The following is a 12,809-nucleotide window of genomic DNA, read 5'->3' as shown; positions in this document are numbered from 1 at the left end:
CCTTATTTTGAGCCATGCCCCCTAGTTCTAGTTTCACCTGCCAGTGGAAACAATTTCCCTATTCCCTTCATAATCTTATATGTTTCTATAAGATCTGCCCTCATTCGTCTGATTTCCAGTGGATATAGCCTCAGTCTACTCAGTCTCTCTTCATAAGCCAACCCTCTCAACTCCGGAATCAACCTAGTGAATCTCCTCTGCACCCTCTCCAGTGCCAGTATATTCCTTCTCAAGTAAGGAGACCAAAACTGTACACAGTACTCCAGGTGTGGCCTCACCAGCACCTTATACAGCTGCAACATAACCTCCCTGTTTTTAAACTCCATCCCTCTAGCAATGAAGGACAAAATTCCATTTGCCTTCTTAATTACCCGCTGCACCTGCAAACCAACTCCTTGAGATTCCTGTACAAGGACACCCAGGTCCCTCTGCACAGCAGCATGCTGCAATTTTTTACCATTTAAATAATTGTCAATTTTGCTGTTATTCCTACCAAAATGGATGACCTCACATTTACCAACATTGTACTCCATCTGCCAGACCCTCGCCCATTCAGACTATCTATATCCCTTTGTAGACTTTCAGCGTCCTCTGCACACTTTGCTCTTCCACCCATCTTAGTGTCATCTGCATATTTTGACACACTACACTTGGTCCCCAACTCCAAATCATTTATGTAAATCATAAACAATTGCAGTCCCAACACTGATCCCTGAGGCACATCACTATTGGCATGAGGGGGGGGGGGGGTGAAAATCGAGTTAGAGTGGAATTTGGCAACACAGTCATAGGTGCATAAGGAGTACAGTAGGGGGCTGAGAACACAGCTTTGTGGGGCACCGGTGTTGAGGATGACCATGGAGAAGGTGTTGTTGCCTACCCTTACCTCAGGGCAGCTGAGACTTTTTTCAGCAGATGTTGAGTTGGTTACACTCCCATGCACATTGAGATGATATTGACCAGATAGACATCCAAACCTTGTAAACACATCTTTGTACTCCTCTAGGATCTGTTCAGCGATCACTGGTTTTGTGTGCTGCAACACTATCAAAAATGGCAGCATACTTGGTTTTGAAATAAATGTTACATCCAATAGAGATCTATCCAAGAGCAACTCAAGTAATGCAAATACCTCCTCCATTTGGACATTTGAATCAAACTTTTCACGTTGTTATAAAGCAGAGGTTGATTCCCCTGTCTGAGAACTAACACAGAAACATCCCAAGAGGAGTACCTCGCCCTATAATCTGTAAAAAGTGTGTGTGAAGTGGTGAGACCTGTTCTTCAGCAACTTCTAGTGGTTAAATACAAAATAAACCCCTGCCACTCACTCCAAAATCAACATGTAACAATTTATTTATCTAACTAAGTGAACAAATTAACTAAATTATAAACAAATAAATCCTTTCCAACTATTAACTATTCCCAAATAAAGTAAGAATCTAATAGTATGCTGTTCCAATAATTACAATTCCTGCTCATTAACAAAAATAGAATTTAGTCACTATCTAAATTACAAACAGGTTTTGTGTCTTCCAGAATATTCTGGGCCTTCTCTGATTCTTCTGTCTGCAACTTCTTTCTTCTTTGTCACCTTTGCTATCTCTATGACATGGAGAAGCTATGGCAGCCTGTGATTATCTTTTTTCCTCTTGAGACTGTGAGCTGTTATCTCTGGCAGGTGGCAGTTGCTCGGTTTGTCCCCCTGTACCCCTTCTTTTATACCTGTGATGACATATCAATATTTCCCACAATAGGATTGGTCCTAGGTTGTCAAAACCATCAGATTTAAATTTAATAGGTTTTTGGTATCTAAGTGCCTGATTCAAATTGATTAGCTAAATTCAAATACCTGTTATCTTGGTTAAAAACTGCTGCTTGGCCTTTCAATATAAATGTTTCAGTTTGGGCTCTCTGTTACTTGCATTTTTTTTAACTCTAAGCACAGAAAAAGCACCACCTCTTAAAGGGAATGCTTTCTCCCGATTATTTTACACACACCAATCTACAATTACTCTACCCAACTTCACAACAACATCAGTGTTAAAAATCCAAAGATCTGATTATTCTATTTCAAAGGTGTGAGAATTATAAAAAGCCCAAATCAGTTATATTTAACCGTGCAGTACAACACATGCTTCCTTACAACCCTCCATTGGCAACACACTATTGTCTGAATTGTAATCCAGCGCCTGATTCAACGTTTCTTCCTTCAGAGAGGAGGCACTGACACTGCCAGCTAACAGAGCTGCAGTCAAAACAAGGGGCAACGGTTTAAGATTCCATATCTGCTATCAAAAACACAACATAAACTACTGCTCAATTATTTAACAGAATGAGCCATTACAAAGATAATCCACAGCAGCAAATGGCAGCACCTCAAGCACTGCCATATTCACATTATTAGGTAACATTCTTACATAAGAACATAAGAACATAAGAAATAGGAGCAGGAGTAGGCCATCTCGCCCCTCGAGCCTGCCCCGCCATTCAATAAGATCATGGCTGATCTGACGTGGATCAGTACCACTTACCCGCCTGATCCCCATAACCCTTAATTCCCTTACCGATCAGGAATCCATCCATCCGCGCTTTAAACATATTCAGCGAGGTAGCCTCCACCACCTCAGTGGGCAGAGAATTCCAGAGATTCACCACCCTCTGGGAGAAGAGGTTCCTCCTCAACTCTGTCTTAAACCGACCCCCCTTTATTTTGAGGCTGTGTCCTCTAGTTTTAACTTCCTTACTAAGTGGAAAGAATCTCTCCGCCTCCACCCTATCCAGCCCCCGCATTATCTTATAAGTCTCCATAAGATCCCCCCTCATCCTTCTAAACTCCAACGAGTACAAACCCAATCTCCTCAGCCTCTCCTCATAATCCAAACCCCTCATCTCCGGTATCAACCTGGTGAACCTTCTCTGCACTCCCTCCAATGCCAATATATCCTTCCTCATATAAGGGGACTAATACTGCACACAGTATTCCAGCTGCGGCCTCACCAATGCCCTGTACAGGTGCATCAAGACATCCCTGCTTTTATATTCTATCCCCCTCGCGATATAGGCCAACATCCCATTTGCCTTCTTGATCACCTGTTGTACCTGCAGACTGGGCTTTTGCGTCTCATGTTGCATATATTAGTTAGAATTGGAATAGGATCTGTGTAAGCCATTTCTTCAAACCATGTTTATGTCCTGTAAAATTTGGAGTTATTTATAAAGGAGATACAAGCAAAATTAGGTTGATCAGCCAGGGTAAATGGGTGAAGTTATGGGGAAGGGCGGGGCGGGGCGGGGGGGGGGGGGGGGGGGGGGGGGCGCCTGGGTAAGATGCGCTTTCATAGAGTCGATGCAGACTCAAAGGGCCGAAAGGCCTCCTGATGCAATGTAGGGATTCTATAAAATGGAGGGAATAATATTGATTTTACACTGTCATCTTGCTTGATGCCGAATCCTAAATTTTTCTTTGTTACTGGCAGAATGAACAATTTATAATTTCTGGTGATTCCATCCCACAGATCCTCCAGTGATCACACAAATTATATATTTGATGTTATCATTCATACTAATCACTAAGGACCAAGTTTCATAACTATGATTTCAGCAGAATATCCCGTTAGCGACTTCCTTACAAATTCCAAACTGCTATTATCTCAAAGCTACAGTTAATTTGTAAAGTTATCGGCCAAGTTCATGTTAACTAGTTACTGTGTGATTGTCAGTTCACCCAAAGTTTCAGTGAAGGCCGATGTTGTACTGTGGGCTGTAGGTGCCATTTGCTGAAGGGGTGTGGTGCTTGTTACATTAACTAAACACATGCAGTAAGGCCAAAGGATGTGTCTTCATTAATGTCACAATGAAAACGAACAGCTGCGGTAAAAGAACAAGTTTCTTTTATCTGGAAACATTCAAGTAGCAGTCAGCAAATTGAACAGGACAATGCTTCAAGACACTGGGTCCTTCTCCTCTAGATTTCAGATTTTCTTGTCTGTAAACTATAATGGGCTTGAATTGGATCAACTTATTTCCCAGTGTGCATCGGCCATAATAAAATTCCTTTTCGTTCTGCACAAGTTGTGAATGTCACTCAAAACAGCTGCTGGGAAAAAAAAGTCTTTGTGCTTCCACAGGTCAGACTGAAGCAGAGTAAATAGTAAAGGCGGGTGAATTCAGATGCTAAATGTTGTACTAAGTCCCAAATACATTGGCTATGCACAATTATTTTTATTCTTGGGATGTGAGAGAACTTGCAAGGCCAGTATTTATTGCCCATCCTGAATTGCCCTCAAAGATGATGGTGAGCCACCTTCTTGAACTGTTGCAGTACATGTGGTGTAGGTACACCCACAGTGCTGTTAGGGAGAGAGTTCTAGGGTTTTGACCCAGTGACAGACTAATGGCGACCATAGTTCCAATTCTGGATGGTGCATGGTTTGACAGGATACTTGCAGGTGGTGCTGTTCCCACTGAGTCCGTTGCCCTTGTCCTTCGAGCTGGAAGAGGCCATGCATTTGGGTGGTTCTGTCAAAAGTTTTGCTAGGATTGCATGGCCTATTTTATTGGGAAGAAAAATTGGTGTTATTCACCAGGCCCTTTGTATTTGCAAATGAGAGGCATATCACCTGCTTGAGATCCCACTGCAGCATTGGTATTCCTGAAGCAGCCTTTGAGATCCACATTTTACATTTACGTCAATGTGGAGCCCCAAAAACCGTCTCTTCTTGACCCTTTGAGAGCAGCTCCCAGCTGTTTGGAGACTCAATGTGACTAAGTTAGCACTATCTCCCTATCAGCCCATACAACCCTCATCCAGCTAGGTCTCATTGTTTGGTGAACCCCAAGCTTCACTTTTCAGTCAAAGACTCCCCCAGCACTTCTCTATTACTCTCCAGACAGCCACACCCTTAACCCCCCCCCTCCCCCAACGGCATGTCAATCACCCAGGGAAATAATTAATGCGATTACTCAATGTCCCAAATTTAGGGTCGGGAAAGACACTCTAATCAAGGCATGATTACTGTCTCACAGCTTGCTCTCCCAATCACCTGTTCCCACACATTTTACCCTTAACTTCCTACTGAAGTGTTAATACTAGCGTAACTGTCAACCCTTTCTCAAAACGCATCTTAGATGACCTTTCATCAGGGCTGAGCTGATGAAGGGTCCTAGACTCACAACATTGGCTCTATTCTCTCCCCACAGATGCTGTCAGACCTACTGAGATTTTCCAGCATTTTCTGCTGTTTCAGATTCCAGCATCTGCAGTATTTTGCTTTATCTTGAGGGAGCTTCCCTGGTGTTAACATGGCTCCTCACACAGCATGTACTCTGCAGTGCTCCAACAATGAAAGTCACCAGGATGCTTCTCCACCGTCTGTCTGAACTACAAGCCATTTGAAGCCAGTGCATTAGAACATAAGAACTAGGAGCAGGAGTAGGCCATCTGGCCCCTCGAGAATGCTCCACCATTCAATAAGATCATGGCTGATCATTTCGTGGACTCAGCTCCACTTACCCGCCCAATTGCCATAACCCTTAATTCATAGAGTCAAAGATAGAGTCTTGGAGGTTTACAGCATGGAAACAGGCCCTTCGGCCCAACTTGCCCATGCCGCACTTTTTTTTTAAACCCCTAAGCTAATCCCAATTGCCCATGTTTGGCCCATATCCCTCTATACCCATCTTACCCATGTAACTATCTAAATGCTTTTTAAAAGACAAAATTGTACCCACCTCTATTACTACCTCTGGCAGCTTGTTCCAGACACTCACCACCCTCTGTGTGAAAAAATTGCCCCTGTGGCACTTTTGTATCTCTCCCCTCTCACCTTAAACCTATGCCCTCTAGTTTTAGACTCCCCTACCTTTGGGAAAAGATATTGACTATCCAGTTGATCTGTGCCCCTCAGTATTTTATCGACCTCTATAAGATCACCCATCAGCCTTATACGCTCCAGAGAAAAATGTCCCAGTCTATCCAGCCTCTCCTTATAACTCAATCCATCAAGTCCCGGTGGCATCCTAGTAAATCTTTTCTGCACTCTTTCTAAGTTCCCCAACACTTGCTAGTTTAAAGTCCTTGTGACCACCCTATTTATCCTTTCCACTAGAACACTAATCCCAGATCAGTTCAGGTGGAGATTGCCCCAGTGGTACAGATCCCTCCTGTTCCAATTCTGATGTCAATGCCCCATGAAATGGAACCCTTCTTTCTCGCACCACTCCTCTAGCCACACCTTTACTTCCCTAATTTTTTCATCTCTATCCAATTCACACAAGGCTCGGGTAGTAATCCAGAGATTGTAACCCTTCCTAGTGCTTGATAATCCCCAAACAGGTCCTCTTTCCTAGTCTTGCCTAGGTTTGTGCCAATGTGGACCACAACAACTGGATCCTCCCACTCCAATATCCTTTCAAGCCGGTAAGAGATGTCCCTCACCCGGGCAATGGGCAGGCAACATACTATGCAGGACTTGATCCTGCTTACAAAGGATGCTATCAATCCCCCTACTTTTAGAATCCCCAGACATCCAGGTAGGTGCACACAGGTCTATGTTTCAAGGGTTCCCAATGGGGACCTCTTCACAACCACCCTTAAGCTGTACCTGAGCACTGAACCCAGTCTGCCACATGCTGCCACCAATGGCCTGTGGCATCAGGATCCCATACCTGGGGGGAGGGGCATTTGACCATCCGGAGGGGCAGCTTCATACTGCACATCAGTGACCATGCAATGGCACTAGGGGGTGCAGAATGCATCCATGCCAAACTATGTAAAGGGAGAGTACAGCCATGTGGGAGGCCATTTGCAACCATGAGGGGGCATGGGCAGTGGCCATGGCCACTGTGGCAATGATGTCGCAATGGTCGGCAGTCCATTAGGATGGGGCATGGCACTGGGGATGGTGTCCAGTTGGCAGCATCTAGAGTCATGGGGACACAGGTTGCTGGGAGGAATTGAGGGGTCCAGGATGGATAACCTGATCTTTCTCTCATTCTCTTCCCCCCTCCCCCGCCCAGTCCCGAGCAGAGATGGATTCTGGATTGGAGCCAGTAGAGTCATACTAGTCGCAACTAATGCCACTGTTGTGATTAACGAACAAGGCGCCGGACTGTGGTGACTTCTTGCGAGCTGTGCCCAGCATACCCTCTAATTCTATCTTTTACTCTCAATCTATGCTTTTAAAACTCTATTCTAACTCTTTCAAACTCTGTAAAAATGCTTTAATTACACCCTAGCCATGACTGTAACACTACATTCTGCACCCTCTCCTTTCCTTCTCTACATACGGTATGCTTTGTCTATATAGCATGGAACAAATAATACTTTTCACTCTATACTAATACATGTGACAATAAATCAAAAGTTAGGCTCAAGGCTGCAGCAGGGGGACACTGGCCGGGGTCAGGATGTTATCGCGTGCCGAGTGCTGATCCAGGTACTTAAAGGTGGTGAGGCAAGCCTCTACCACCCTCCCAGGCAATGCATTCCAGACCATCACCACCATCGGGGGTGAACTCCCCCTAACCTTCACCTTGAACTGGAGTCTCCTCGTGACTGGCTCTTCACCTAAGGGGAACAGCTGCTCCCCCAGCCCACAGAGCCCTAAATCAACCTCCGCAACCCTTACCTGTGCTCCCCAACATGGGTCTTATTGCCATCACACCAGGGGGTGGGCCTGGGCTGGCCGTGTTAGCGAGTTATTGGTCCAGGCAGGGGAGTGATGATGACTCACACTAGGAAGCTGCCCTGGTGCAACATAAGTCTGACTTCTATCCGTTCTCTGACTGTACACTGGCACCCGGGCTCACATCTGAGTAAGGATTGGGGACTCCACTGTGCGGCCCATGCATCAGAGGTGAGGGGGAGTAGCTGAAGTGAAGGGGGCCAGATCTAGCGTCCAGAGAGTGATGAGGATGCCACCCCAAGCTGACTGTTACTGTGGGCTTACACGGCCCCCACCGCTGGAACTGCTTGAAGGGCCAATGGGTACTGGAGCACAGGAATCAGAACACTGAATCCCACGTCAGCAGTGGGGGCTGGTGTCATCACGACCCTAACAGCATTTTTGGATGAGCGCTTGGACTACCATGGCAGTCAGGGATCTGGCACAGGTGCTGGGAACTCGGGATCATATGACATCTTCGGTAGGTTGTTTGTAATAAATGACATGGAAGAAAACGAAGCTGGTCTGATTAGCGAGTTTGCAGATGATACTAAGATTGGTGGAGTTGTGGATAGTGATGAAGATTGTCAGAGAATACAACAGGATATCGCTAGGCTGGAAAATTTTGCAGAGAAATGGCAGATGGAATTTCATCCAGACAAATGCAAGGTGATGCATTTTGGGAGGTCCAATTCAGGTGGAAGCTATAACATAAATGGCAGAACCATCAGGAGATCTGGGAGTACAGATCCACAGATCCTTAAAAGTGGCAGCACAGGTGGAAAAGATGGTGAAGAAAGCATATGGCATGCTTGCCTTCATCGGCCAGGACATAGAGTGTAAAAGTTGGCAAATTATGTTACAGTTATATAAATCATTGGTTAGGCCACATTTGGAATACAGTGTCCAATTCTGGTCACCACACTACCAGAAGGATGTGGAGGCTTTGGAGGGAGTGCAGAAAAGGTTTACCAGGATGTTGCCTGGTATGGAGGATATTAGCTTCGAGGAGAGATTGAATAAACTGGGATTGTTCGCCCTGGAAAGGTGGAGGCTGAGGGGCGACCTGGTAGAAGTTTATAAATTATGAGGGGTACAGATAAGGTGAACAGTTGGAAGCTTTTTCCCAGGGTAGAAATGACAATTACAAGGCCGCACAAGTTCAAGGTAAGAGGGGAAAGGTTCAGTGGAGATGTGCGGGGCAAGTTTTTTTACACAGAGGATGGTTGGGGCCTGGAATGCACTGCCAAGTGACGTGGCTGAGGCAAATACATTAGCAACGTTTAAGACTTATCTGAATAGGCATATGAACAGATGGGATAAAAAAAGATATTAGCAGTTGGTCTAGATAGGACAACGTGATTGGTACAGACTTGGAGGGGCAAAGGGCCTGTTCCTGTGCTGTACTGTTCTTTATTCGTTCAGTATCGTCAATTCACACTATAGGCTGAAGGGCCTCTCTCGTGTTGAAGGAGGCTCTTAGTCTCTATGGGCACGATCGGGGTACGGAATTCCACAAACAAGTGAGTCACAGCTATGGAGTGCAAGAGCTTTCAATAGTGATTATCTGCAGTGCCAGTTGACTGCTCACGAACTAATCTGCCTGCCTTCACCCGTGCCCTCCTGGTGACCCTATAACTTCTTAATCTTGTGTTGCCACTGCTATGTCTCGGTGACCACCCAGGGTGCACATCAGAGTTGGAGACAGTCAGCTGTGTCCTGCACCCCGTGGCCTGTGATACCTTTGGTGGGGGTTCCCTGTGGGGCCCCGGCTGGCTTTCAGGTGTCACACATGTAGCCATTGCAGCCTGCTCAGTCCTCTACCCATGAAATGCGCTGGTGTCAGGAAGGGGGTATTCAGAAGAGCTGGGGACTGCCAAAGTCTCCTGAGTGGAAAGCCCTGGCATGGAGCTCCTGCACCCTCCTCCCTTGGAGTGCCCATTGGTCCCTGGGACATTCCATGGTATAGAGGGACAGCTGGAGTGAGCTCCAGAAGCCTCTGCGTCAGCTGGATCTGAGTGTCCTGGAGGATCATCATTGTCTGTATCATGATGTGTGAGCCCTCAGCAATGGCCCTGTGAGCCTGGACCAAACTCTGGAGCCCCACAGTGACAGCCTGCTGTGACTGTACCATGCTGTGGAGCCCCTTCATATTTGCCCGTTGTGACTGGGCCACACTCTCAAAGCCCACAGACATGATCCTCTTGTGTCTCCAACATGCTCCTGGAGCCCTCACCCATGCTCCTCAGTGTCTTGACTGGGGGTCAGCTGTCTCCTTGACTCTGGCAGACCTCCACCTGCCCGAGCCCTTGGCCGTTCCCACCTCCACCTGATGTGCATCAACGGGAGCTGTGTGGTACTCAGCACAAACTGCCCCAGAAGCCTGACCGTTAACATGTCCCCTGGAGGTGACTGTATCTGTGTTGGCGGACGTTGGAGGTGATGCCTGTGCCGACTGGGCAGTGCTTTCCTCCAAGGTGTCGCCAACTCCTGAGGGCCTGGCCTCATTGGGTTCTCCTCCTGGAATAGAAGGCACATAGTTCAGTGTGAGGTAGGGACAAATATCTGGGCAGCTTGCAACTTACTTGAGAAAGGTCATGTGAATGAAGGTTTTGTTGTTCACTTTTGTAGCGCACATCGAACTGCCTATCAGTCACGGCCCACGCAGCTACCTCCTACTTGAAGTTCCTCGAAGGGGGCCAGCAGGTGCAGCTTGGAGACTCCACTGCTGGTTCAAAGCCTGATGGCTGCAAGGCCGAGGCCATGTTTGGGGGGGGAGGGGGGGGCGCTCTCCTCCATGGCATCCAACAGCCATCCTATCTCTCCCTCTATAAAGCTTGGAGTTGCTCTGCACAGTGCAATCTTCCTGGTGTGATTGGCTGTGAATGCCTCGTTCGTGTTCAAATGAAGCTCGCCCTGCTTGAGGACCTAGCTAGATCGGGCTGAATAAAATTCAAAAGGCTGAAAGGCAGCAGGAAAATCCACTGCAAATGAAAAGAAGAACCTGACTTAAGAGGCAAGAAGCCTCGTCAAATCATAAGAATGGTCAGCAAAATACAGTTTAAAGAAAGCTAAGATTACCTTCTAAAATAGGCAGCAAAGGATCAAGCACGTCCAGAGTGCAGCTGCAAGAAACCTGCAGCAAGGAGCCCACAGCCAGCACCAGAACACGTGATGGCTGAGCTGGACTGAAGGGAAAAAAGGTTTTAAAATACAGCAGAGTTTAAAAAACACCTTCCAGTTATTCTCCAAAGTTTGGTAGGCAGGTAGTTGAGCCCAAATGACTTGTTTTGAATCAAGTAGTTTGAAAAAACTATCCCATCGGCACAGCAATAGCCCAGCTAGGCCTGACAAAGTGTGGGAAAAGAGAGAAAATGGCAAGTGCAGAGACACCTTGAACAAACCTGCTCAGTGGCAGGGATCATAAAGTAAAACTACCAGACCAGTTTAGGCTAAGACTGGGCCAAACCAGACCTAAAATTGGGTCTTCGTGAAGAACACCTAAATCTATCCAACATCTCCATAACTTAACTATTCCACTCCAGGCAGCATCCTGGTGAATCTCCTCTGCACCCTCTCCAATGCAATCACATCACTGCCAGGGTCTGGAAGAAGTAAGCATGGAGATAAAACTCAGTATAAAAGCTGGAGTCTGATGATGCAGCTGTATAGAACGCTGGTTAGGCCACATTTGGAGTACTGCGTCCAGTTCTGGTCGCCGCACTACCAGAAGGACGTGGAGGCGTTAGAGAGAGTGCAGAGAAGGTTTACCAGGATGTTGCCTGGTATGGAGGGTCTTAGCTATGAGGAGAGATTGGGTAGACTGGGGTTGTTCTCCTTGGAAAGACGGAGAATGAGGGGAGATCTAATAGAGGTGTACAAGATTATGATAGGGTGAACAGTGGGAAGCTTTTTCCCAGGTCGGAGGTGACGATCACGAGGGGTCACGGGCTCAAGCTGAGAGGGGCGAAGTATAACTCAGATATCAGAGGGACGTTTTTTTACACAGAGGGTGGTGGGGGCCTGGAATGCGCTGCCAAGTAGGGTGGTGGAGGCAGGCACGCTGACATCGTTTAAGACTTACCTGGATAGTCACATGAGCAGCCTGGGAATGGAGGGATACAAACGATTGGTCTAGTTGGACCAAGGAGCGGCACAGGCTTGGAGGGCTGAAGGGCCTTGAAGGGCCTGTTTCCTGTGCTGTACTGTTCTTTGTTCATGTACGGCTATGCCCTGGATATGTATATAGATATGTGTTACCAATAAATGGTTTGCGTTTAACAATACAAGCCTCCAGAACTTTTAGCGATACACTAAACAACAACCTTACAACTACACAGATACTGGAATCTGCGATTGGCTGCACCTGGGCCAAACAGGAGTGCCTTGATGAAGCAGCTAATTTTTTAGATGCTCCCCAGTTTCTAATCTCTAACCCTGGCTAAGCACCAGGTTATACCAGAGAATTAAACGCACTATCACACATGCATCCAGGGCGAGTTGAGGTTCATCAGCTTTCTGCCCGGTACTTACTCTTTTGGTGGATTCAAATCCTCTGGACGTGGCTCGAAAAATCGGAGTACTTCATCACATTGTGAGATCAGAAGTGGCAGTCGGACCAGAGACTAGAGTAGATTAAATAAGGAGCATTACTTATTAAAGCAAAGTCAATATATAATCACACAAAGATTTCATCACAATATTAAACATAGATACTATACATGTCTAATTGTTAAACAAAGTTCAAATTATAGTTTTTGAGAAAAAGACAAGACAGGTGTCTTTTGGCTAACTGATTTTAAACTAGAATTCTGTTACATTTTGCCATTTCAGAATATTTCTTTAAACTCCAAACATTTTCAGCTTGTTATAATGAGCTCTTGTCCCTTTCCTGCTCTCCCCACCTACACTCCCATGTCCCTGAAAGTATTTTCTCTTATAGAAAAGTTTGCAATATATTGAGGGAACAAGAAGTGAACCCTCTTTTGGTTTTGATGAAAGGTTATCAAACTGTAATGTTAATTGTTTCTCTTGCGACAGATGCTGCCTGATCGGATGCTTCCATCATTTTCTACTTGTTTCAGAGAACGTTGAGTTATCTTTAACCACAATCTGTCCCATGGCAATACAATCTAGCTCAGT

The 12,809-nt window shown here is 46.1% G+C and overlaps 1 protein-coding gene across 1 annotated transcript in view; it reads right to left on the bottom strand.

Annotated features, from left to right (window-relative positions):
• Nucleotides 1-12,809, bottom strand: part of sh3pxd2aa (SH3 and PX domains 2Aa) — a 622,535-nt gene that overhangs the window by 325,016 nt on the left and 284,710 nt on the right. The window contains exon 5 of the mRNA XM_078203748.1: nt 12,201-12,292. Coding sequence (XP_078059874.1) covers nt 12,201-12,292 — 92 coding nt within the window. The remainder of the gene's footprint in view (nt 1-12,200; nt 12,293-12,809) is intronic.

Source organism: Mustelus asterias, unplaced genomic scaffold, assembly GCF_964213995.1.
Source record: "Mustelus asterias unplaced genomic scaffold, sMusAst1.hap1.1 HAP1_SCAFFOLD_208, whole genome shotgun sequence".
Lineage (NCBI taxonomy): Eukaryota > Metazoa > Chordata > Chondrichthyes > Carcharhiniformes > Triakidae > Mustelus > Mustelus asterias.
The sequence above is the reverse complement of the archived record's forward strand: the minus strand, read 5'-3'. Positions and strand labels throughout refer to the sequence as shown.